General features: G+C 38.0%; 5 protein-coding genes across 11 annotated transcripts; 2 read left to right on the top strand and 3 right to left on the bottom strand.

Annotated features, from left to right (window-relative positions):
• Positions 1 to 875: 875 nt before the first annotated feature.
• LOC117614888 (protein COFACTOR ASSEMBLY OF COMPLEX C SUBUNIT B CCB2, chloroplastic) lies at positions 876 to 2,880 on the bottom strand. Its single transcript, XM_034343813.1, has 6 exons — positions 2,616 to 2,880; positions 2,410 to 2,531; positions 2,234 to 2,305; positions 1,810 to 1,953; positions 1,446 to 1,599; positions 876 to 1,355 (listed from the first exon to the last, which is right to left on the bottom strand). Exons 1-6 carry the CDS (start codon positions 2,791 to 2,793, stop codon positions 1,153 to 1,155), a joined length of 873 nt encoding a protein of 290 aa, XP_034199704.1. The 5' UTR covers positions 2,794 to 2,880; the 3' UTR covers positions 876 to 1,152.
• An 899-nt stretch (positions 2,881 to 3,779) lies between these two features.
• LOC117616557 (pentatricopeptide repeat-containing protein At5g57250, mitochondrial) lies at positions 3,780 to 9,325 on the top strand. Of its 2 annotated transcripts, none has more exons than XM_034345908.1 (5): positions 3,780 to 7,318; positions 7,876 to 7,998; positions 8,076 to 8,167; positions 8,256 to 8,476; positions 8,666 to 9,325. In XM_034345908.1, exon 1 carries the CDS (start codon positions 3,925 to 3,927, stop codon positions 7,225 to 7,227), a length of 3,303 nt encoding a protein of 1,100 aa, XP_034201799.1. In that variant the 5' UTR covers positions 3,780 to 3,924; the 3' UTR covers positions 7,228 to 7,318; positions 7,876 to 7,998; positions 8,076 to 8,167; positions 8,256 to 8,476; positions 8,666 to 9,325. The 2 variants fall into 2 exon arrangements, with proteins under 2 accessions (XP_034201799.1, XP_034201800.1); XM_034345909.1 differs by having other exon boundaries at positions 8,082 to 8,167.
• Positions 9,326 to 11,061: 1,736 nt separating this feature from the next.
• On the bottom strand, positions 11,062 to 15,311 carry LOC117615928 (conserved oligomeric Golgi complex subunit 6). Its single transcript, XM_034345112.1, has 9 exons — positions 14,654 to 15,311; positions 14,460 to 14,567; positions 14,283 to 14,350; positions 13,870 to 13,993; positions 13,646 to 13,792; positions 13,289 to 13,552; positions 12,902 to 13,186; positions 12,287 to 12,433; positions 11,062 to 11,716 (listed from the first exon to the last, which is right to left on the bottom strand). The coding sequence occupies exons 1-9, from the start codon at positions 15,071 to 15,073 to the stop codon at positions 11,207 to 11,209; spliced, it is 2,073 nt and encodes a 690-aa protein (XP_034201003.1). The 5' UTR covers positions 15,074 to 15,311; the 3' UTR covers positions 11,062 to 11,206.
• A 192-nt stretch (positions 15,312 to 15,503) lies between these two features.
• LOC117614377 (large ribosomal RNA subunit accumulation protein YCED homolog 2, chloroplastic) lies at positions 15,504 to 17,694 on the bottom strand. Its single transcript, XM_034343174.1, has 8 exons — positions 17,488 to 17,694; positions 17,126 to 17,299; positions 16,574 to 16,663; positions 16,394 to 16,483; positions 16,238 to 16,318; positions 16,086 to 16,131; positions 15,887 to 16,000; positions 15,504 to 15,742 (listed from the first exon to the last, which is right to left on the bottom strand). The coding sequence occupies exons 1-7, from the start codon at positions 17,623 to 17,625 to the stop codon at positions 15,927 to 15,929; spliced, it is 693 nt and encodes a 230-aa protein (XP_034199065.1). The 5' UTR covers positions 17,626 to 17,694; the 3' UTR covers positions 15,504 to 15,742; positions 15,887 to 15,926.
• Positions 17,695 to 19,857: 2,163 nt separating this feature from the next.
• On the top strand, positions 19,858 to 24,596 carry LOC117628181 (probable splicing factor 3A subunit 1). 6 transcript variants are annotated; one of them, XR_004585920.1, is made up of 6 exons: positions 19,858 to 19,987; positions 20,525 to 22,750; positions 22,879 to 23,175; positions 23,358 to 23,574; positions 23,789 to 23,870; positions 23,968 to 24,596. XR_004585920.1 is itself a non-coding variant. In XM_034360581.1 (4 exons), the coding sequence occupies exons 2-3, from the start codon at positions 20,609 to 20,611 to the stop codon at positions 23,146 to 23,148; spliced, it is 2,412 nt and encodes an 803-aa protein (XP_034216472.1). In that variant the 5' UTR covers positions 19,858 to 19,987; positions 20,525 to 20,608; the 3' UTR covers positions 23,149 to 23,175; positions 23,358 to 23,769. The 6 variants fall into 6 exon arrangements, 1 of the variants encoding a protein (XP_034216472.1); XR_004585921.1 differs by lacking the exon at positions 23,358 to 23,574; XR_004585923.1 differs by lacking the exon at positions 23,358 to 23,574 and having other exon boundaries at positions 23,794 to 23,870.
• Positions 24,597 to 26,188: the final 1,592 nt, after the last annotated feature.

Genomic DNA, 26,188 nt, shown 5'->3' on the forward strand with positions numbered 1-26,188 from the left:
TGTCACAAGTAATTCTTTTCAAATTAGGGTTGCACTGTGATTCATTTTCTGAAATAGTCAAAATAATTGCATTGTAGATTGTGACTGATTATGGTTTGAGTGTCAGATGGTGGGAGCCCCCTTGAGTGATTGTATGGGGCAACATGTTGGTGAGACTTTAGTGGTTGAGTGAGTATGATAAATGATGACTTGGAAAGTAGGGTTGACTCTGCGCATTCACGAGCGACTGTTAATCGTTAATAAATTATAAATTTAATGATTTGCCAACCATTAGCATATATCAAATAAGAAAGGAAGAAATAAACGTTGGAAGCACTTTGTGGCCAGGAGTAAGCCGAATCCTGAGCGGGGATTAATCCCATTCTTCGGATGTGGGGACACCTCGTAGTATTTACCGGAAAAAAAAAAAATCAAGAAACGAAGAAGTAAAGACATCTCATTATCATATGAGCATCACAAAACTGATCCAACTAAGTTGTTTGGATTCGTTAAGCAAAACAGTTGCTGGCCAAAGTAAGAAGAGTTTTGGTCACTTCTTTTCTCATGGTTCAGTTTAGATTGCTTGCTTTTCTGCAACTTTTTACTTGCACTCAAGTCTCAAAGGAAAAAAACAGGCAACAAAAGACGACCAAACAAAGCCAACCCATAAAAACAACCAAACACATAGGAGAAAACACAACCAAAGGCCATATTCCTATGGGCCGAGTAATATTTGCCATTCCTATATCTTGAAGCTGCAAATGTCTTCCTATCTGCTTCTTGTATTGGAGACATTCACATAATTCATATGCCTTTTTACGATCATTTTACCAGACATTTGCTTCATAAAAGTTTATATTTGCTTCAAATGGCTTATTCTTTTACTGTAGTTAGCATTTCAGGGAAGCATTATGCACTTGTTCTCATGCTAATCTTATATGAATCCCAAGAGAGCCAATTGACAATCTACGAAACTAATGCCTGTTTCGAAATTTCAAATGCATCAGCAAAAACATATTGAGCGAAAAAAGCTGCCTTATAATAAAAAGTTCAATTCTTTACAAAGCTGCACATACGCTTTTACCTCCGGGTTTCTTCTTCTTCTTCTTCTTCTTCTTCTATTTTTAGTTTTCTATTTGTTTTTTGTGAGAGCTCCTATACAGGCTCTATCTTTTATCGCTTACCTTTAAATTTGTTTGCAATAGCTCCGATCCAGGCTTTATCTTTATCACTATATGCATACCTCATGCTTGAAGCCAACAAGACAAATCCTTCACTTTTTTGAATCTCATTGTCACTTGAGGGCAGAACTTGCACAATCGGTTGTACAAGGAGAGAACGAGTCCCTTGTGGTAGCATCTCCCAAAGTCCAGAATCTGAAACAGAGACAATCAAAAATTTCATACTATTCCAAGTAAAAGCAATCATTTTCAGAAACGGAGCTGAAGACATCAAGTTATAGCTACCTTCAATCTGAGAAAGGTATAGGGTTTCCTTCACGTCAGAAAGGCCAATGCTTTCAATCTGTTTCTCAAACCAAGCAAGTACATTGGTTTTTAATACATCATCTGGTATGTTCCAGTAGCCGCGCACGCATAATTCATTTCGAATTGATATTATCTGAAATATTACCAACAACCACTTTTGAAAAGCTTATAACAAAATATCCAAAATATAAGAACATAACTTCTTTTTTTCAATTGGATTCTGACCTAATAAAACAAAATTTGCATTGTCATCCAAATTAAAATGGATTTTTCTTCTCACTCTCATCGCCAGCAAAAAATTTCTACTGTCTAGTGCCAATATGTAATAAAAACCTGCTAGTACCACGGCTATGGTGTTTGTATTGCGCAACAAGATGTACGTAGCCCAAGCCAAGTCCTCCTTCTGAGTATTTGAGACATTTTGCGATATCACAAATATTTGCTCACACCCTTGTGGGATGCTAGTTTGATCCATTGGAGTAGCACCCTGCAATATAATTCCACATAATCAGGCTTACAAAAATGCTGAGCAGACATTTTATACCTGCCTGCCACCCTATCTAATATCGATGTCATTGACAGTGAAGGGTTCTTGAATAGTTTATATTTTTTGCACCACAGAAGAGGCTTACAATTCAAACTTCACCTTAATGGGTTTACGAATTTAAGCTGCACTTTGCATTTTTATGAGTTTTTTCAGATTGAAAAACAATGCCATTGACCTCTAATTAATATATTGGAGTTTTTTTAAGTGCCTTGAAAATTACCTTGAGAAATCTTCCCAGATAGGGAAGTGCTATGGAAAATGCAGCCAAAGATAGACCCAAAGCCTCTGTTCTCTAATTGAGAAAGCCGAAAACCAAACGAACCCACAAACATTAACACAAAGCCAACAAAAAGTGAAGCAAATATAACACAGTAGAAGATGGTTTTGGTCGCTTACAAGCTGAGCCGGGGTTGTGCTGGCGGGTGAAATGGAACCAGCAAAATGGTTCAAAATCAAAAGCGAACCAAACCCATATCCAATCCATCTGGGTAAGTAGGATTCGTCAAGCCCAGGTATTCCTGCACCGTCCAATAACCCATCATTCAAAATCTCAATCTCAGAGAGAGAGAGAGAGAGAGAGAGAGAGAGAGAGAGAGAGATACCTAGTGTGAAGCGGAGGACGGAGAGATTGAGTTGTGGTTCTGCTGAGCTGCTTTTGGAATTGTCAAGACGAGCTGAGACTGCTGAGAAATTCGTGCGGCAATTTCTGGCGCGAAATTTGGGTGGGATTTTCAACTGAATTAACGAATTTGGGGACAGACCAAGGCTTGTGTTACTCATATTTTTGTTCTGTTTTTTTTCTTCCAATTTCTGGGGTTTGGGAGGAGCTGGGAAAACAGTGGGAAATGCTGGTGGTGGGATAAAATGTAATTTCGAAGAGCGAGTCCACGGGCCTAGCTGGCTGTTACCCAAGTTGAGATTGGGCCTAACTTTAAAATTTTAGAGATTTAGGCTCATACAAATTTAAAAGAAATTTCCGATTCTATCCCATATTTCATACACCTTTCGTTCTATTTCTATCATTACATAACTCATGTCTCACGTGTTGTAATCATATATTTATGAGTTGTGCGGCTATTGTTCACTGCAAAAATTACAAAGTAAAAAAAATTACAAAGTGTATTTATACGTTGCATGTGTCATGATTCATGAAGCTAAAAAATTTTCACACCAAATCCTACATTTTCCCTCCTCAAAATTATCAACTATTAAGAAATTTAGAAGGTAAGACATATCCTTCTAAAAGGAATTAGATGGATAGGTACTGGTCAAAATATTTATTTTTGGACTTCTAATTGAGTCTATAGTTTTTCTTGAGTTAATATTGTATCGATTCCATCCGTTCAATCAATTTAAACACACACAAATCTATGATATATTAAATAAAAATCATTCAACTTAGTGTACTAATTTCACAAATGAATAAAATTGTCGTGTGTGTGATGAAGCTAGTTTGTAAATAAAAACCATTCAACTAAGTGTAGTAATTTTGCAAATGAGTATAAATATAATTTTACTGAAAGAAAATTTTGATGGGTGTTGAGGGAGAAAAACTTAGTTATAAGGGGAATAACACTATTTTACTATCTCCAATCAATAATGTTATATCACATAGAAGTATTATCACGTATGTCATAATTTTATTAATTAAAAATAACAAAATAATACTATTCCTTTGGTGTTGGAAGTCATTCACGAAAACATGAATTGGGTGTAATGAAAAAAGAAGTGCCATTTTGGCCCAAATACAGACCATACCAATGCCTGCCCTGGCATATTCACCTGATGAATTATACCAACTCCGGCACATTTGGTCTGCGTTTAAAAAGAAACTCCCACTCAACATTTGAGGGGAGTAGCAGAAGCAGCAGCCACAACGTTCCCCAAATTCAAAAAAAAATCCACTAAACTATGATAATGTTGTTCTCTACTCTCTTCCACACTAAACTCAGCCGATGCTTCTCTTCTTCTTCTTCGTCGTCTTCTTCTTCTTATCGTAACAGTCTTCCAGAACTCCCACCTATTCAAACTTTACTCAAAAGCGGCTTCACTCCCACACTCAAATCCATCATCCAATTCCTTCTCTTCCTTTCTCAAACCCGCAGGTTCAACACAGTCATCCATTTCTTCTCTCAAATGGACTCCAACCGAATTAAAGGCAACTCCCAGACTCGCTCAATTCTCACATGGGCTCTCCTAAAATCGCACAAATATGAAGAGGCGGAGCATTTCATGAGGACCCAGATGGCCGAAACTTCAAAATTTCAGAGTAATCGCGTTTGGGACTCTCTAATTCAAGGCCTATGTATAAACCGGAAAGACCCGGAGAAAGCTTTATTGGTATTACGGGATTGCTTGATCAACTATGGTATTTTTCCTTCTTCTTTCACTTTTTTCTCATTAATTCATAGACTTAGCTATCAAGGTGATATGAGCAAGGCTATTGAGGTCCTGGAGTTGATGACTGATGATAAAGTTAAGTACCCCTTTGATAATTTTGTTTGTAGTTCAGTAATTTCTGGGTTTTGTAAGATTGGGAAGCCAGAAATTGCGGTTAAATTTTTCGAGAATGCTGTAAATTCGGGAGCTTTACAGCCTAATATTGTGACTTATACAGCACTTGTGGGTGCTCTTTGTAAATTGGGAAGAGTTAATGAAGTTTGTGATTTGGTTTGTAGGATAGAGAAGGAAGAATTGGCATTTGATGTTGTTTTCTATAGTAGTTGGATTTGTGGTTATATTTCAGAAGGTGCTCTAATGGAGGTATTTCAGAAGAATAGACAGATGGTGGATAAAGGCATAAGATCAGATACAATTAGCTATACTATAATGATAGATGGGTTTTCCAAGCTAGGAGATGTAGAAAAGGCACTTGGTTTTCTGATAAAGATGAGGAAAGGTGGATTAGAACCCAATTTGATTACATATACTGCCATCATGTTGGGATTTTGCAAGAAAGGAAAATTGGAGGAGGCATTTGCTATTTTCAAGATGGTTGAAGATTTGGGAATTGAAGTTGATGAATTTATGTATGCAACTTTAATTAACGGGTCTTGCATGAGAGGGGATCTTGATGGTGTTTTTCAGCTCCTACATAACATGGAAAAGAGGGAGATTAATCCGAGCATTGTCACATACAACACTGTAATTAATGGATTATGCAAATTCGGGAGGACATCAGAGGCTGATAAGATCTCGAAGGGAATACTTGGAGATACAATTACATATAGTACATTGCTACATGGCTACATTGAGGAAGAAAATATCACAGGGATTATGGAAACAAAGAGGAGATTGGAGGAAGCTGGAGTCTCTATGGATGTTGTTATGTGTAACATAGTTATTAAATCACTGTTCATGGTGGGGGCATTTGAGGATGCTTATATGCTGTACAAGGGAATGCCAGAAAAGGAGTTGGTTGCGGATTCCATTACATATTGTACAATGATTGATGGGTACTGTAAAGTAGGTAGAATGGATGAGGCACTGGAGATATTTGACGAGTTCAGAAGGACACCAGTTTCCTCAGTTGCATGTTATAATTGTATTATCAGTTGGCTCTGTAAGCAGGGAATGGTAGATATGGCCACGGAGGTATTTATTGAACTCAATGGGAAAGATTTAGGTTTGGATTTAGGTATCTACAAAATTCTGTTGAAGGCAATTCTTGAAGAAAAAAGTGCAGCTGGAGTTTTATGTTTGGTTCAAAGAACAGAGAATTTGAGGACAGAAGTGTATGATGTTATAAGCAATGATGCTATCAGTTTCTTGTGCAAGAGAGGTTTTCCTGAGGCTGCATGTGAAGTGTTTTTGGCGATGAGGAGGAAAGGGTCAGTTGCCACAAGCAAAACTTACTATTCAATTTTAAAAGGTCTAATTAGTGATGGGAAAGAGTGGCTAACTCAGTCTTTTTTTAACATCTTTGTGAAAGAATATGGCCTAGTTGAACCTAAGGTAAGTAAGATTCTAGCTTACTACATATGTCTGAAGGGTGTCGATGATGCTCTCCGGTTTCTAAACAAAATGAAGGACAAGCCTGCAACGGCCACTTTGCCTGTTTCTCTTTTTAAGACACTTATAAAGAATGGTAGAGTTTTGGATGCATATAAACTTGTCATGGTGGCTGAAGATGGTGTACCTGTTCTGGATGCGTTTCACTATTCGCTTATGGTTGATGGCCTTTGTAAAGTAGGATATATCAGTGAGGCATTAGATCTATGTTGTTTTGCTAAAAATAAAGGGGTTACCCTTAATATCATCTGCTATAATTCAGTTTTAAACGGATTGTGCCGCCAAGGCCACCTTGTAGAAGCGTTTCGGCTATTTGATTCGTTGGAGAAAATTAATTTGGTTCCCTCAGAAATCACATATGCTACATTGATTGATGCTTTACATAGAGAGGGCTTTCTTCTGGATGCCAAGCAGTTATTTGAGAGGATGGTCCTCAAAGGCTTGAAACCAAATACACATATATATAACTCAATTATTGATGGTTATTGCAAAACTGGACATATGGAGGATGCGTTGAAGCTTCTTTATGAATTTGACTTAAAAACCCTCAGGCCTGATGAATTCACTGTTAGTATTATAATCAATGGGTTTTGTCTAAAGGGTGATATGGAAGGTGCTCTTGAATTCTTTATTGAGCTCAAGAGTAAAGGTACATCACCTGATTTTTTGGGTTTCTTATATTTGATAAGAGGTTTATGTGCCAAGGGAAGGATGGAAGAAGCCAGAACCATCTTGAGGGAAATGCTTCAGTCACAATCTGTTGTGGAGCTAATAAATAGAGTTGATGTGGAGGTTGAAACAGATTCATTGGAAGGTTTGCTTGTTTCATTATGTGAGCAAGGCAGTGTCCAAGAATCAATTACTCTCCTCAACGAAATTGGGTCCATATTTTTTCCTGTTCGGAGTTCACCTAATGCCTGCAATCAATCTCATAAACTACACAATCCTTATTACAGGGAGGCTTATGGTACAGTTGCTTCAACGTCTGTAACCTCTACCGATGCGGATATGGATATCCAATTTTCTGGTATGAGGGATGTAAAGAATGTGGCAGAAAATTACGATAATAAAGGGAAAAGGTCTAAATTTGATGACTTTGACTATTGCTATAAGCAAATTGCTACACTCTGTTCAAGAGGGGAAATACGAGAAGCTAGTCAATTAGCAAAGGAAATAGTTTCCAATTTTGGCAGGGCCAATTAGTAGAACTCAGAACGCTGGCCACCTAAGTGATGTAGGTGCTTTCTTCCCTGTCAATGAGGGACCAGGCAAGGCATCATGCATGCAAATGCAGGTATATTTTTTGGCTCTTTGAAAGTTTTCCTATCCTTTCAATTTAGATAATTGTTTATCACTTGGGTGGTATGTATGTGTGCTCTGTTTATTTATTATCTCTTTGTGTTATGCCATTCGATTTGCAAGTTTTGGAAAGGCATTATATTGTTTTGCAGCAATCTTTCTGTGAATATACCCAATCCATAATATGAATGACATTATATTAGTCTTCCGCTTTTTTTAGCACCCATAAATATGTTTCATGTGTCTATGTAGTGTTTTCTGGTAACTATGCCTTCCTTTAAGCTGTGCAATTTCACACATTCTGGCATCAGCTGCAAAGTTTTAGTCAGAAGAAAAATGCACAAAAACCAGAAAGTTCTCAATTAGTTGCCGAAAATAGAAAACAATGAAATTTAGGACAATACTATAGTTCAAACCTACCCCTCCTCCTTTGTACCCAACCAAAAAAAAAAAAGATTATCAGTTTGTTGACAGGCAACACTTTTACATGAATTGTTTTTTTTTACCTCTCTGGACAATTATGCCATAAGTATAAATTTTGGCTTGCAACAGAATACCGTCAAACACAAAGAGTTCAGCTGGTGGAAGTTGAAGCATGAAAATTGGAAGCAATGTTAATGGTGGTTTTCCGCCATTTAATTTTTTTCATTTTTCTGGCGTAATGAAGATGAAAAGGTAACCCTCTATATTGTTTCAGTTCTGTATTTGTTTATTTATGTCTTTTGTCCTCTCAATTGGAGTTTATTGCTTAGCTACAGAAGCCTGCTGCACAGTGGCTTTCAACCATGATATCGCTGCTGTTGAAGGATGTATTGGAAAAACTGGATGGATGTTTGTGCCTCAGGTAATTTACCAGCTCATGATGCATGTGGATTTATGTTCAACTTTCACTTTCTGTCTTTTCCACTGTGAACCAAACCTGTGTTTGACAGTATTGTCAGACTGGACATAATTTTGGGGCTTTTGCAAGTAAAATGCATTCCCGAAAGAAGAAGAAAAAAAGTGTTGCGTGGATGACATCTTGAACGAAACAAGCACTGCACCATGTGTCTAAGCAAAGAAGTGTGAAAGACCACGAAGTCCACATTGTTTAAAGATCTACTTGGCATCACTTGCTTTGACAAAAGCTTGCAAAATCAAACACATCTCTCGGGTGAGCAAGCTTAAATTGCAGAGTCTAAATAGATTATTGCGTATGATAACACGCTTTTTCTTCTCTCGGTGCTACAGTCCTCTTAATTTTACATTGCTGATGAATGAGTGTTTGATCATATTGTCTGTAAGAAGGGCTTTGGTAGATATAGATTGAGCTAACAATTTTTCTCTCTCCCTTTAATCTCAGACGAGGAACTTAGTGCAACCCGGTGACACTAGTTGGATTTAGTATTCTCCGAACTTTGAAATCCTGTGTTACTTAACAACTGATGTCTAGTGAAACCTGTTGTCAATCTTGCTTCTCTCAATGGTATATCTTTATGCTGTCAAGCAGCCTTATTAAAAGGGTAGTTCTAGAATCATGCCAATTGTCAGTCAGGTTCCTTGGATGCACATGATGATTTGTTTCATTACTTCAAATTACTTTGCTGCCAACTTGATCTGGATGGTTTGGCCTTGACTAATCTACCACATTTCGAAAAAATATCAGCGAATTCCTTGCTGTGAATGTAGAACTGGGGAGTAATTTCAGCATGCTTTGGCAAGGGATGTAAACTGTAGAGCTGCTGGATGGAATATTCAGTTTCTTCTCTGAGTACGTGCGTCTGCAGACAATGGAATGTATCTTGTACTTCTTGGTTATGATGTTTGGGGTTATGTGGTTTCAGCTGTTGTTATTTGCAATTCGTTTTCATTAGAGTTTCTGTATCAGTGTTTCTGTCATGTTCTAGTGTTTCCATAATGCCCTTTATTTATTGAGGCCAGTTTGGTGGGTTTAGTTTGTGCAAGGTATGGCCCCTGCCTGCTTCTGTGTTGTGATTTTTCTGCTTGTTTTGGAACACACGCACATATGAAGTCTGCTTATATGAGTTTCGTACTGTTGACACCTGTTTCATTCGAATGGCGTCCTATTTTTCTCCAAAACGTGCCCCAAGAGCTAAACCCTAAACTCCAAGCCTTAAATAAGTTATATAAAAGTCATTTCTCCACTCATAAGGTCAACCACCAGAACTTTGTCTGCCGTTTGAACAACAGCGATTTTGCATGCAGGTTTATCCGTTGCCGCTGGAATGATCCCAAAATCAAGAGCTAAAAATCGTTGACAGTTTCTTCACTTTTTTAGACCCTAGAGATAAATCCTAAACCCTCAACAGGTTCTACGCTCTTAAAGTCGGCAACCTGTCAGTGGAAATGAGCAAAAATTGACTTGCTGTTCCGAACGGCATTGAATTGAATCGTTCACAACTCACACTTGAAGCTTGTGTGAACACTCTGAGTACTGCTTTAGTGAGCTGCATGTGAAGCATAACCCGGCAGAGTTGGCCAATTTGAGGCATATCAAAAAGAGTACCAACTCTATTCCATCATTTTGCTCCAATGCAAACACTTGCTCAACCTTCCATTGATCCAGATAGAGTAATAACCAGAGACAACTCAAATACACCCCATCAAATTTCGGCAACTGATTAACAAGTAATATCAGAGTGCAATCTTTGCGTTGCCTGCTCAATAAAGGAGCTGTAATTTGGATGGCAGGCTGCCTCTTAAAATATTCAGATTCAAACTTCTTAGGTAAAATTGATACAAATAACGGGATTTAGGGTACGAATCACAATTTTTTTGATAATCCACCACTGATTCAAATTAAAGTTGATGACTTGTTCAATGCATTATTTGCTCACACTGTTCTTGGACCGTCATATGCTCAAGGAATTCGAAAAGCGATAAACAAGACTAAGATCTTTAATATGCTGGAATGCACTCAAGACCTTTCTGACGCAGATTGTAGAAAGTGTCTTCACACTGCAAGAAGAGAACTTCTAGTTCATAGTTATGGAAAAGTAAATTGACGTGCTATTTATAATAGTTGTTAAATCAGATTTGAAATTTACGCCTACTATGCCTAAACTCATTCGAGATGGGAACGAATGCCTCTCATCCATGTTGAATTACTAATTATTATAATAAAAAGTAGTTTCCATTATTGCTCCCATGTTTGAGTTGTGTAATAATAGGAATCATGTAATAGGCTATACCCCTAAAACACCCCCTTAAACTTGTAGCATACTTTCAATTTGCATCCTGACTTTTTTTTTTTTTCCTTAAGAAAATTAAAGATCTCAACTATATCCCAAAAAGATAAAATCAGTGCTTAGTTTCAGCCTTATTCGACTGGGTCATAACGGGTTGACACGATAGTAACATGATCATTAACAAGTCGGGATAGATTCATGACATACGATACTGACCCGTTATCTTTGTAAAATATACTTTGTTATTTTTTTCTTTATGAAAAAACTTTTAACATTACCTTCTTTCTTCTGTATATTTGATTTTTAGTAATTTTCTAGGCATTTGCTATGCGATGCATAACTTTTTTATGATAAGATGTTTTCTTTGTGTTATGCTTGATATTATTTGGTAGTATTTTAGATTTTGAACTAAAATTTTATATATATAGAAAGTATTCCCTAGTATATCACACATAATGTAATCAATGTGTTCCGCGCATATCCATCGTTCACCAAAGAAAAACACAAATGAACAACTCGTTTACCTGTTTCTTCTTTTTGCTAACGAATATTAACAGTTTGAAAATCAAACAGTCAATTAATAAACTAATTTGTTGGAAATAAGAGTTTGACAATCTGTTCAAAAAAGAATAAGAAAATCTATAAGATTAAGACACATGGGAGGCAAGAGGGAAAAAGAAGAAGAAATTGGTGCTTTATATTCCTAAAATGGTCCTTATCTGGTCTGGAGGATGCCTTGCCAGTGACTTAGGATCTGAGTAGCCATTCTTGGGATCCATAATCGCCTGGTATGTAAGATCATATGCTTCGGCCAACGATCTAGCCACTTGGATACATGCTTCAGAACGCAACTTTGGAACCTGCATCTGCTCAAATTCAGGCAGGGAACTCTCACTTCCCAAAACAAGCCCAAAGAAAGCCTTCAAACACTCAGAGAGAGAGGCGGGAGAAGTGTCCTCTATCTCTACCAATGGGGTATTGCCAGTCTCTTTGTTGAGTGACTTGCGGAAGTAGGGAATTTTCTGTGACAAGCCGCATCTTCTAAGGATGGCATCAACTTCATTTTCTACAAGTGCTTGCATGTGTCTATCTATCATCATCCCGAGGTTCTTCACATATTCCGCTGCAACCTCATGCCCAGACAATGGTTGTTGGATGGCACACAAGCAATTGATGAGGAAAATCTTAGAGGATGTTCCACTAGACTGCACCAATCCATTAAAAAGGCATTAGTACGAAAGCAATGAAGAAGACTACGCATGAGAAACACAAGATCAAAGTTAATAATTTTTAAATACAGGGGCCTTTTATTTTCAAAAATCACACCAATTTCCCTTGTCATAGCTGGTAGTACCGAGGACTTGTTTTTCTGCATACCAAATCCTGTGGAAAGTCATAATAATACCTGTAGAATCAGACTTACAAACTCTAGTTTTCTTTTTCCCCTTTTGATAAGTTTTTTAAGAATAGTAAAGCAGAATGATAAGCTCAAACATTTTAGTTTTAATAAGCCTTAAACTTAGTTACGCAACTAAAGAATAAGGGAATTGGCCAGAATATTAAAGTGGGTCACAAAAATCTTTGAAACTAGCTTGACATTTGTCATAATTTGGCACCAGGAATAATTCTATGCGCTAGAGTTGATGAGAATTACAACAAAATGAAACAGCAAGCCACGAGAATTACAACAAAATGCAACAGAAAGACCCAATATCCTCTGATTGAGTGAAGATACTTTGAAATCAGACGCTTGGAAATAAATGAGAAAAGAAAACCTGAGATGACGGGGCAGAACTGCTGTTGGACAAAAGTGCGTCAACTGGTGATTTACTAAATTGACCTAAGTCAGAACTCAACCTACTTCTTCTTGAAGAGTGGCCAGCGCCCTTGGACTTGTGTGCCTCTGCTGCTTGCTCACAAATCTGCAATGGTTGAAGTAATGGAATTTATTCAACATTTAAATAAACTGAAGACTACCTCTGTTCTCAAACTGAAGTTAAATATTAATTTTCACATGGAATGCATCAACACAGTTTTAAGTCCCATTAAATCTGTAACATGAATTCTGGAAGAGGTACAATGAAATAATGTCCTCAATATGATGTTTCCAGATATGACTTCACAGTCTGACTCTGCAACAAGTTTAACTTAAATTGCTACTAATATAGAGAGCATCTGGTAGTGGGATTATATGGACTCACAACAATAGGCGCAACAGCACTCAAAGTGAAGTTCTTTGTAGTTTGTCCTTAATTAATGGGAATCTGACATAGTGTTGAAACTTCAATCATGCTTAAAAACTAATTTCAATGTTGTTTTGACCATCATGAAACTAGAAGCAAGCTTACCAAGCATGCCATTTACATAACCAAATGCCCATCACAACACACCTTAATAATTGGATCGAGTAAAGCAGATATGACTGGACCAAACGCAGGATTTTTTCCTAAAGTAGGAAGCATCATGCTGTTATGCGTCTCCACTATTTCAAGCAGCAGAGAGACTCCTTCCCTTACTGCTGGTGGAGGGGAAAGATCAACAGCAACAAGGGGAGGATACCTCAAAAGCTTTTCCCCTCGGGTTTTCAGAATGTCAAAGAAAGTTTTCTGAGCGGCATCCTTCAGTGTCCACAATGTATCAGATAAAGCTGTTTCTCTCCCAAGAAAATCTGATATCTACAAATAAACACAGCCATAGATCAGGGGAAAGGAAAAAGAAAAGCAAATAACATGTGGGACAATTTGTTCCATTGATGAATAAGGAAAGGCATCACTTACAGTGTGGCTGTAGAACTCCAGGGTATTACTGAGTTTGTATGAAATTATGAGACTCGATTGAGACTGCAAAACTTGTTCAACTCTTACTTTAAATGGCCGGCAAACTCCTTCAAAAATTCTATCCATAACAAATGTCAAATCAGATTCTGTCTTTCGAGAATCACTTTCAGGGCTCCTGGAGAATTGGTTTGTGGCTGGAACAGTATCTACCGCTGCATCTGGATCCAGTAATAGAAAGACAAGTTCCCGTTCAGATGCCAAGGCCTGCAAGGGGAGCAAGAAATTACGATTGCCAGATGATGAATTATACTTCACAAATGGAAGTGGAACACAACCAATAGGCCTTTGTTTTCACACCTGATGCAACCAACCTAGCATGTCCCCAACGTATCGTAAGGGATCATGAGCATGAACTTCAATGGGTCGAGGCATTCCACCGGGTCCTCCACGTGTAAGAGCACTGATGAACCGCCTAAACAATGCATTATGCCTCATATTTGCTACCTAGAAATTGGTCAGGAAAATCAATAAACAAGGTAGTAGAAAGTGAATCAGGTGAAATGGTTAGCATAGAGAATCACCTCTTCTGCACAATACTTGAAAAGGACAGGTCTTTCCTTGAGGCAACGAACTGCTGTTTTCAAAAGATCACTAACTTCAGGATTATCAGAGTCACCAAGTCTTCTGCATTCCGCCTGAACCCACCTAGAAGACGGGGTTAATTAAAGACCCAATATACCATATTTTATTTATCCTAGTAGAATACTAGTGTCAACAAATTGAAACAACCACTATACATAGTGGTAATGATCTCTTGCCAGATCGAATCATATTATATTGTCAGTCTGTAAATCTGGGTCACACATATAAACAAGAATTCACCTAATAAATGGTAAATATTGACACTTTGCCAACAATGACATGTCAAGCTGTTTGACAAGAGAAAATTTCCTTATACATATGCATATTAAGGAAGATGGTAGAAGAGAAAAACCTGCAGAGGCGCTCGTAGGCTCCTTCTTGGTAGACAGCCATCATATCCATGAGCTCGAGACCTGCACGCTGCAAGTGAATGGTAAATTGGGTTGTTAGTATACTATCACCTTTTAAGTTTCCTTGATTCAGAAAATTTTCAGGTGTGAGAGAGAGAGAGAGAGAGAGAAGAGAGTACCTGGTGATGTGTTCTTAAGAGCAATTTACAGTTGGCATGAATTTCTTGAACATGAGAAAGCGCCTTGAAGAAGTTCTCGTTCAGTTCTAATTCCCTCAATGCACTTATCTACAAAAACTCACATAAACAAACAAATCAAATTGATGTAAATCTCAACACAGATGAATTATCCACACATATGGCTTGATGGGTACCTCTTGATTCGAGAGTTGGTAATCCCGGAGGAAGCAAGACACGATCTGCTGCCTCTGGGTGGTCACGTTGAGCTCCTGCTTCAGCCTTTCGGTGGTGGCGATAATGTCACCGGTGGTAGCAGTGCAGCTGCTGAGAGCCACGGCGATCTTGTCGCAGCTACTGGCCAGGGCACCGACCTCGTCCTCCACGCGATCCAAGGCCTCTTGGGCCGCCTGGGAGGCCTCCAGGAACTCGAGGTTGATGGAGAGGCCTCGCTTCTCGATGGTGGATCGGAGATTGCGCCGCGACTGAGGGGTATTTTCGGAATAGAAAGAAGAGAGGGTGTTGAGTGAGGCAAGCACATCGGGAGTGTCTGTGCGACATTCCAGTACCTTCTTCAGCTTCCGGGACAGTCCCGGCGCCAGCGTCGTCGTCCCCATTTCTGATTTTCTCAGGTCTTGTCTGTCGTAGGTAATGAGATGGCGGGAGATTGGCTAGAGATTGGGAGCAGGGAGTTGGGAAAGGCGTCTAATTTATCACAGATTTGATCAAAGCTGAATTTTACCCAATCGATAAAATAAATAATAAAAAATTGAAGAAAAATAATAATTAACTAGGGAAATTCAAATAATTCCTCTCAACACTCAATTTATGATGGCATTTTGGTTTCTAGTGTCATGTTATGTATTACACTAATTCGATCCACAATAATACAACATGATTATTAATCCTCAAATTGAATTAAAATTTTCTCAAAGAAAATGATAGGATTTTCACGACGTTTATCATGAGATGACATTTTATACGATTTTACTCAACACAAATACAATTGTTTTATGTCGTTATTGAATTATGTATCGATGTCGTGTCTAAAATTGTCAACCCTACTCCCCATTGCTCATTATACACCTTCCAAGAAAAAATGACCATTAACAACAATAGATGCTCATAAGCTCTAACGTTGACCCAAACAAAGTTAATCTTGACAAATCAAGACTCAAATAGTCCATTGGCAGCCTTCAAATGAGGAAGTATGTTGTATAAAATATCCTTCACATTGTATTCTTCATTTTGAACTCGGCTTCTCTTCTTCTGGTTCCATCCAACACCTGTTGAGAGCATCACCTTTACAATCTTTTCTTTTAATTGCAGAAAAATGAAAAGGCATTACTGAAACTTGCAACAATGTATTTCATTGGCATAAAACTCTTTATTGTCTTTACAAAATACTATTTACACTGATATAAACACACCATAGATGTAGATAGAACAATTCCTCCAATTTTATGCATATTATTGCAAATCCCTTAGCTCCAAGAGTCTAGACCACCTCTTATCAATAGAAGCAGTGCTTTGTCCACCAATATCTGCAAATCGGAATTGTATTAGGAATTGGCCTTGCTTAAATTAATTGCTAATTTTCTAGTTCTGAAGTTGTCACAGAAAACTTACACTCTACAGTTGGGTAAGATTTCTCACACAGCTCTGAACAAGTATCCTGCAAAGTAAAATTTCCCGCATTCGTTTGTCGATCATTTAGTATAGGAAAAAGTATTGCATCATGTTGGTTTTACATTCAAAAGTATTGCTTTAGTAGTTCTTACTTTTATGGAGGTGGCAAGCCGTATCGTGTCCTGTATCAGTGAATCGAGTTCAGCTTCATTTCCAGGCTTCACATAGATTACCTGTTGAAGCAGCTGTGTTAAGGCACTATCTTGGGGAGTGAAAGAGAGCAAGAGGGAGAGAGTTTAGAGACTTAATGATGGATCGTCACCACCGATCTCAGGCAGTTGAATTGTGTGCTCGTCTCTGCTTGATGACAGAACCCATACATTAAATTGTGTGTTGATCTGTTACAATGCACGTGTATAAAATCAGCTGGATTGAATTTATGATTGGATAAAGCATCAAAGTTTCAAACTTCTGCAAAGACAAAGTACCTTTCTGCAGTATGGAGAAGAGCAGTTGCTACATTTTCTGGTGAATGATGTCATGATCTTTCCATCAACAGAGAAGCCAAAGCTAGCATGCTGGTAATTATCACAGGGGAAAATTAGGGTTCTTGAGTATATATACCTAACATTAATCTCTGCTAATTAATACCACTTTTATCTTCCTTACTACCATAATCTGCACAAAGAAACTCAACTGCATGAAATTCAGTTCGTTTCAGAGTTTGGTTTTGCTTATATAACGATCCGTATACATGACAGCCAAAAAGAGAGGGAAAAAAAATCCCTAATGTACTTACATGCTCTAAAGCGTTGCCCTATTAATCAACCACATCAAACGACTTAGAACATGGTACGATACGTTATAAATTAACTACTCAGCGATACGAATCTGAAGATTCTTGATGACATTAACTTAAACTTATTGCATTAAAAAAAAAAAAAAAAAAAATTCCAACTTCTATAATGATGAAATAATGTGTTCTGAGGAAGTTGTAACTAGAAGTAATCAACTAAAAGGTCATATAAAATAGGAGTGACCTTCTGGACGCAGAGATTAACTGAAACTTGTGCATCCTTTTCATTTTCATCTTCAATCAAATCTTCCAAACGCAGGTCATGGAGGGAGAGAAGGTAATCACAGCACCAATTCCCATGCCATCTCCCATCTGCTGTTGATATTTTGATCAGGCTTCTGCTGTTCTTTTTGTTGCTCTGCATTAATTTGTGGGCCCAAGTAGAAAAATATCATGTACATTACGTGGCCAACACACGTACACAAAAGGAGATGAAGTTGTAGATAATATTGTAGGCAAGAAAATCATGAAGGAAATCACAGTAAAATACCAAGAAGAAAGAAAAAATGGAGTTTCAGAATTACATATATTTGTTGGTCATATTACCAGAGAGAGAGAGTTTCTTTTTGAAGCAGCTCTGATTTTGAATGAATGAGGCACCAATTTAGAGGGTTTGGGGTTTGCTGGCTTTATAGTAGGAAGCGTAATAAGTCTTGCTGATACCAAATGACCAACTTCTGCCATCTCTCGTTTGCTCTCTCAACAAATACGAAAGGAGGAAATGCTGGACATGTTTTCCTTTAGAACCTTATCATCATTGGCACTTGGCACTGGGACTTGAGATCGTGATAGGGTGTATAAAGGGAATTTGGAACTCTTAAAAATGCAGAATTACAATTTTGCCCTGTTTGTTACTAACTCTCTTTTTTATACAAATTCGAACTAAAATTTTATTTTTTGGACTTGAAAATTAACAAATGAGTCAATTTTATACAAAAAGAAATATTTGGTCTAGAAAAGAGAGATGTTTTGAAGTTGGGCTTGGGGAAATATTAGTTATGAGATTAAAAATGTAGCATTGGATTTAAATAATTTTGTAAAAATAAAATAAAATAATACACAACTAGTCTGATCCAGTCCGATTTGGTTTGGTAAGATGTGAAATCGGAACAAGAATCGGTTCGTTCCTATTTGGTGCCGGTTTGTTGACTTTTCAGTCAACCAATTTTTTTTTCATTTTTTTCCACCCGGTCTGGTTCAGTGTTCCGGTTTTCAAGTCCCAATGCCCACCCCTAATGAGCTATAGGCCAAATGTAAGCCCCAAAATGTGTAAAACTCATCTCTAGTTATGAGCAAAATTTTAAGGGCCACATTTAACCTTTTAGCCCTTCTACCAGGCCACAGATAACCCAACCGTAGCCCAGGCCAAATTTTTTTTGTGGGCCCTACTCATGTGTTGCCTAACAGGAGGAAGAATCACGCGTGGGCGTGATCACGAGATTAGTTCATGCAATTGGAAATTAATAGACAGATTCATCCAAGGGCTGCTATTAAGCTGACGTCAGCTAGCTGTTACTTTTTTTTTTCTTCTAACGCTTTTAATGTATTAAAATTTGTTGTTAAAAAAAAACTTTTTGGAAAGTGTGTCAATTTTAAAAAAAATAGCCATTGTTGGCCTTAAATAAATAAAATATGTCTATAAATACCTCCAAATTTCTTCAAAAAATTTAACACTTATTTCATTCCACATTTCTTACAAATTTTATCACATATTCACAACTTTTCATATTATTTTTTTGGTCAAATATTTTCCACACTCTTATCATAAATCTAGTTAAATGCTTATCAACGTACACATGTCATATTTGGAATATTGTCTCTAAATAGTAGTTTAATTAATTTAAAAAATACATAGTAGTGGATTGTATGAGTGCTGCACCATAGTTTTTCTCAAAATAATAAAATATAAAGGGCCATAAAATACAGCTAAGCATGACTGGAGATGGAAAAATTTAGCCATACATTATTTTTTTATAAATTAATATTTTGGAGAGCTAAATTGTAGTCCACTGATGCATTTAGCCCTCATGAATGGAGATGGCCTTAAGATTAGTTAAAACCATTTAGACTTATTTGCAAATCATACTCCTACTCTAGTTAAAGCACAAACATTGTGGAACCAAATTTATCACTCACATATTAGTCTCATTTTATTGTTAGAGATCAGTAATTTAAATCTTATGGATGAAAAAAAAAAATATATATATATATATATATTTTTGGTTTTAGGTCTAATGGTCCTTAAACTTTGACCCGATTCGCATTTTTGTCCCTCAATTTTCAAAATCGTTCTCGTGGTCCTTCAACTTCAGTTTCGTTATGGCAAATGGTCATGCTGTCAATTTTGTTATCTTTTTCGTTAAATGCAGGGGCAAAATGATCTCTTTTTTTTATATTTTAATTTCCACCATCTGAATATTCATTTCACCCAAAAAAAAAAACTAAAAACTAAAAAACCTTATGAATATTCCTTTTACCATCTAAATATTTTTAATTTATCCCTGGAGTGAAGCACTTTCTGATTTTGACCCTCAATAATACACTATGTGCCATGCACATGCTCAAATTTAATAGAAAAAGTTAACAAAATTGACGGCAGAACTATTTGTCATAACGAAACTGAAGTTGAAGGATCATGGGAACGATTTTAGAAATTGAGAGACTAAAATGCGAATCGAGTCAAAGCTCAGGGACCATTGAACCTAAATACCTTTAAAAAAAAATATAAACGATAGTCTAAACTATAAGCTAAAAGCCTTTTTTTCACTCCATGTTGGTGTTTAATATATATTTTTGAATGAAGAGGAAACTATAATAATAAATAAAAATTTCATTTAAAAACCCTTAAATTTCGCTCTACAAAAGAACGGCAAATAAGGAATTCAGAGACGGTATTTTTTTTTTTCTTCAGAAAATTGGGGTCGTGACGGTGTATGTAATGTATGTTAGTTAAATAAATACATCACACAATCTCTCCTTCTCTCTGCGCAGTGGGGGGAACTTTGAAACCCTAGAAGAAGTGCAATCATCTAATTACAGCCCTAAGGTTCTCTCTCTCTCTCTCTCTCTCTCTCTCTCTCTCTCTCTCTCTGCGTTAAACCCTAATATTTCGTTACTCTTAAAACTACGAGGATCTCGATTCGCACCTTTATTTAGCGTGCGAATATCTCTTGAACTAGGCTTTTTTGTTTTGTTTTGAAAGATGAGTTTTTGTTTCTTTTTCGTTTCTGATGTTTGGATTCTATCTGGGTTTGAGGTTCTCTTTCAATTGGTACTATAATTTTTAGATTCAGAAAAAAAGTATTGACTTTTCCGTCGATTTGCTTAGAAATTGAAGATTTGTATATATTTCCATGTAGAGGTAGAGCTTGTGGTGAAATTATGTCCTTAGAATGCTGGAAAGCTGGTTTTTGGGAGTCGTGTTAATCAATTTGGCTGACTTGCTTTCAGTAGGACTGTTAGTGTTCTCGTCTTTATCACATTCATCTTTGAAATTGTTGCTGGTCGGCCTGAATTGATTTTTCTCTACTTAATAGTAGCTCAATACTTTTATAAGTTGTCTTATGTATTTGTATATGTGCAGGTTGTGGATGAGCAAAAAGCTGTTTTTTTTTATGCCCTTTAGTTTGCGAATTGTTACGTAAGTGTCTGTTTTTGTAAAAGGAAAATGATAGGTTCCATTTTGCCCTTACCGGCTCCTCCTTCTGATGGAGACCTTGGGCCTCTTCCAGAATCCCAAGTGACTGAACTTAATAACGATGAGAAACAATTGAATGAGGAGCAGAACAAAGCCAACTCCGTTGCAACACATACTAGGGCTATTGGTATCATTTATCCTCCTCAAGACATCAGAAATATTGTTGACAAAACTTCCCAATTCGTGGCAAAGAACGGACCGGAGTTTGAGAAAAGGATCATAGCTAATAATACCGGAAATGCAAAGTTCAGCTTTTTGATTTCCTCAGATCCCTACCACGCGTATTATCAGCATCGATTGTCTGAGTTCCGTGCCCAGAATCAGTCTTCTGGACAGCAACCTTCTTCGCAGCCTGAAGATTCTGCAATACCTGAGTCAGCCCCACCAGCTCCAGCTGCAGATGGTGAAACAGGAACACCAAAGCTGGATCCCTCTGCTCAGTTTAAATCGGTGCGCAAAGTGCCCGAACCACCAGAAAAACCAGAAGCTGAGCAGTATACTGTTCGGCTTCCTGAAGGGATTACTGGGGAAGAGTTGGATATTATAAAGCTCACAGCCCAGTTTGTAGCTCGAAATGGGAAATCATTTTTGTTAGGATTGACAAACAGGGAAACGAATAACCCCCAGTTCCATTTTTTAAAACCTAACCATAGTATGTTTACACTTTTCACTTCTCTGGCTGATGCTTACTCAAAGGTGTTAATGCCTCCGACGGGGTTGACAGAGAAGCTTAAGAAAAGTATTGCAGACATGACAACTGTGCTTGAACGGTGTGTGCATCGGCTGGAGTGGGAGCGTTCACAAGAGCAGGCAAGGCAGAAGGAAGAAGATGAGATTGAGCTGGAAAGGATGCAAATGGCTATGATTGATTGGCATGATTTTGTTGTGGTTGAATCAATAGACTTTGCAGATGATGAGGATGAGGATTTACCTCCTCCAATGACCCTTGAGGAGGTTATAAGGAGAAGCAAGGTCACAGATATGGAAGAAGATATTGTTGAGCCTGGTAAGGAGGTGGAAATGGAAATGGATGTAGAAGAGATGCAGCTTGTTGAAGAGGGCTTGAGGACAGCCAGAATTGAAGAGAATGGTGATGAAAAGAAGAATGAGAATAAGGTGACAGATGATCCAGAACCACCAATGAGAATTGTGAAGAACTGGAAGAGACCTGAAGACAGGATCCCTGCTGAAAGAGACCCAACAAAGTATGTCATTTCACCAATCACTGGAGAGCTTATCCCTATCAATGAGATGTCTGAACACATGAGGATTTCTCTCATTGATCCAAAATACAAAGAGCAAAAAGAACGGATGTTTGCCAAGATTCGGGAGACTACTCTCGCTCAGGATGACGAAATCTCAAGAAACATTGTGGGCCTTGCACGAACCCGTCCTGATATTTTTGGTACCACAGAGGAAGAAGTTTCTAACGCTGTCAAGGCTGAGATTGAAAAAAAGAAAGATGAGCAACCAAAGCAGGTCATATGGGATGGTCACACTGGAAGCATTGGTCGCACAGCAAATCAAGCCATGTCACAGAATATCAACGGAGAGGATCAGAATGATGTTCTTAACAATGATGCAAGGAATCTTCCTGGTCCTGCAGCTCCTCCTCCAAGACCTGGTGTGCCGTCTGTTCGCCCTCTACCCCCACCACCAGGTCTTGCCTTGAATCTACCTCGTGTTCCTCCAAATACAGCCCAGTATTCTGCTCCATCTAGTGGTGGCCTCCCTGTACCTCCACTGAGGCCATCAGTTGTCCAATATCAATCAGTTCGACCACCTGGACCTCCAATGCCCATGAGTTCAGGACAGCAATCCCTTTTGGTGAATCGGCCACCTCCTATGCCACCATCAATGTCTATGAATCCATCTGTCCCACCTCCACCTGGTTCGCAGTTTACACCCATGCAAGTTCCCCGAGCTTATATGCTTCCTGTTCCTCCACCTACAATGCAAATGATGCCACCACCACCTTTGCCTCAGGGGATGCCCCCACCACCACCACCTGAGGAAGCTCCTCCACCGCTTCCAGAAGAACCCGAGCCAAAGCGGCAGAAGCTTGATGATTCTATGCTTATTTCAGAAGATCAGTTTCTGGCACAGCATCCGGTATGGATTCCCTGCATATCCTTGTCTTTCCACTGTAAATTCTTTAGTAATTGAAATCTGATTGTATAATTATTGTTGGTAGCCTGACAGAAATTATTCCTTTTTATTTATTATCTTTTTGGTTGCAGGGACCTGTTCGCATCACAGTATCTGTCCCCAATGTTGATGAAGGTAATCTGAAGGGACAACTTTTGGAGATTACGGTGCAGTCCTTATCTGAAACTGTTGGGAGTCTGAAAGAAAAAATTTCTGGGGAGATCCAGCTTCCTGCAAACAAACAGAAATTGAGTGGAAAACCTGGTTTTCTCAAGGACAATATGTCGCTTGCGTATTACAATGTTGGAGCAGGAGAAGCACTTAGTCTTTCATTAAGAGAGCGTGGTGGAAGAAAGAGATGAGCAGATTATTTGACCAGGCTGATTAAGGTTCTTGCTGGAATTTTCGTGTTACCATGAGAATATTCAATATATCATGTGGGACTTTTGCTATTCTACTTTCTTTGATGTTATATGGGAGATTATATGTTGGTTGTGTATTAATAGGATGATTTTTCTTGAACATATAATTGTTGTCTTTAAACTGATGGTAAGTGTCGTATCTACTACAGATTGGGTGCCTCGGCGAGTGTCTCTTAAGGACAATGGGAAGTAGATCAGTTCCTTTTACTTAGCCAGCGCAAGTCATGCTTATATGTCTAATAACTGCTCCTTTTTGCAATGCAGTTTTTTCTCTGGAAAGTATGTGCCCATGGTCGTATTATGGTTTTCATATCCCTAGAAGCATGCTTGGTGTCAAGTTATTTTCAGTGTTCACTTCCAATTTTTGTTGGTGAAAGATTTTTCTATTGGTGAATGTTGGTATTTTGGGTTTTTTGTTTTCCTTCTAGTATTTAATTTTATAGGGTGAAGCTATACTGCGTCTTTAGCAAAGGGTGCCACAGAAGCTTGTATTATTTGCACTCATGTGTTTCTTTAACCAGCCAATAGCAAGCAGTGGCTGGTAGAGTTGGTATTTTCTGATGATGGTTGTTAACTACAGGATAGAGGCTTTAGCTACTTGTTGGGACTCATAAATGGTCTGTGCAACCAGTTAGATGTTCTTCTTTAAGCATCTAAGCCAGGTAAGATGCTATTTTATCTTTACCATTTTCATGTAGAATTCCTTGTCCTGTTTCCAACTCTGATGGCAATCCTTATGCACGCCATTTCTTTTTGCAGCATGGAACCACAGGGTTTGATTACCATGTTAAAGGAACAAGCAAGTTTTTATATCTTTGTATTTTTTCTAGGATTATTAGAGCAGGTAGGGGTTACATAGCTTCCCTAAGGTTATGCATGAGATTGGATTTGATATTAAAAGTTCACAGCTAGTATAGAAATGCAGAATGCCCTAATCTGTTGAAAAGAGTCGTCATTAACTGTTCAGTTATGGTAATTTGGTGCTGGCAGCACAATACTGTAGAGAATTTGGTTGGCTGATGTACTAGTCTAAAATATTTGCTCAACACTGGCCTTCACTATGGGGTGTCAACATGGTCCATGCGTAATTACGAGTCGACTCAGTATGTCGATCCGGGGTTGAAGACTCCAGCCCTTCTCGGTGATGTGACCTGTTGTGCGGATATAAACAATTGTGTCTCCAATATTGTGCACGCTAGGAATGTGTATGTAGTAAAAGCCACTGTCAGCTGTTTCAAAAGGCGTTGAGTTGCCTGTATAAAGTCTGCCTCGTTTCCCAATATCAATTGGTTGTACTTGTTGAGAGTATCACTTATGCTGCCAATTGCCAATTAAGTTGTGTAGCCAACAATGTGGGTTGTTTTCATGCCTTAATTAGATGTTTCAAAGATGAGTTTCCCAAAAGCAAGAGTCCCTTTTGCTTTTGATGCGCAATGTTTGTCCGATCAAACCAAAACCACAATGCTTGACCTAGTTGCAACTTACAAGAATGAATGGTATATGTTCAGGACCTTGGTGGGGGCATGTCTGGTCAGGACTGTGTTCTGTATCAGAGTTCCACTCCACCCCTGAGGATGGGGCTTGTTTATTCCAATATATATTGTATTGTTGTCCAATTGAACGAGTCTAGTCCGTCTTACATGACACTGCCCGATTTTAATTAGAGTAGTCCTGTGATGCACGTAAATATTGATATCTTAGGAAATATCGACGAATATTTCAATATTGGTGTCTGTTGATGGAAATGTTCAAAGCATCATCGCTCTCAGTAGTCCTAAGTTAACCAAAGTGTCCAAGCAACCTTTTCATGTCACTTTGAGCACCATCTCTCGCAGCTAGTTGTAATTTCGATTATGGTGTGGAATTTGGATGCAAAGTGTGAGTGGTGAATGAGTACGAGTACCAGTTTAGTGTTTTTGGGCAACATTGTGAGTGGTGGTAGCGTCAACAGGTATCAAGGAAAAGGTTGCAGACGTCAAGAAAAAGAAAAAAGTGAATTGCAATGTAAGACTTGCCAAATATAGGAAAGCATGCTTTAAATTACAACTTTCACTCAGTTTGGCATTGTTGTGTTGTAAAAATAATTGTTGTCAGATTTGTGTTGAGAGAAATCAGCTGGGTGTGTGGTAAACTTTTTGTTAAAAGTGTTGTTAGTATTGATTTCCGCATAATTAAAAAAAATGATTCATGCATAATCATTAATCTCAGTGCCTCTTTGAAACTGATTCTTGCATAATCAGAAAATAAAAGCACATCATTAGATGCTTTCCCTTGTAGCTTTCTCTCACAGCAATTTTTAATAATAAGTTATTTTCTTATAGTTTACCAAACGGGTTAGGTTTTTCAAAAATTTTTAAAAATCACTTATCACCCCAAATAAGCAATGCCAAACGGGCACTTAAAGCTTATTTCCCAATTCTGATTTTGTTGATGAATGCCCTTCCTAGGAATTTTGATGCCCATCTCGTAAGAGGCAATTTTGAAATGGAAAAAGACAATGATATTCTAGTAAGTGAAATTGAAGAAATTTGATTCAATGAAAGGCGGCTTTTCAAAAGGGAACTTTAGTTGAGTGGAACTGTCACAGCGTTAGAAGGGATGAGGGCTGCATCTGTTGTCAATATATCTTTCAAACGCCCCTCATCATCCTTCCAATATGCATACAAATATGAGGCTACCAGCCCATCCTCCATTCCTAAAAGATGGTTCTCACATAGCAAAACCCAGGATAAATCTTTGGACTCAGCAGAATTTCCTTGTGGTAATTTGACTTCAAGTGCTGCTCATCAAGATCTTTGGCGCTATTGTACAACTGATCAATGCATCCTTTGAAAGAGGCATCCCTCAAATGCTTTTATATGAAACCAGGTGGAACAGTCAAAAAACCAAGTGGTTTCTGACCTGTTTGCTCATCATTGTCAATTCTCAGTTTGAGGTTTTTGCAATGAGATTCAGCCCCATTGTGGGGACATAGCAACAT

This window comes from Prunus dulcis, chromosome 1 (genome assembly GCF_902201215.1).
Source record: "Prunus dulcis chromosome 1, ALMONDv2, whole genome shotgun sequence".
Lineage (NCBI taxonomy): Eukaryota > Viridiplantae > Streptophyta > Magnoliopsida > Rosales > Rosaceae > Prunus > Prunus dulcis.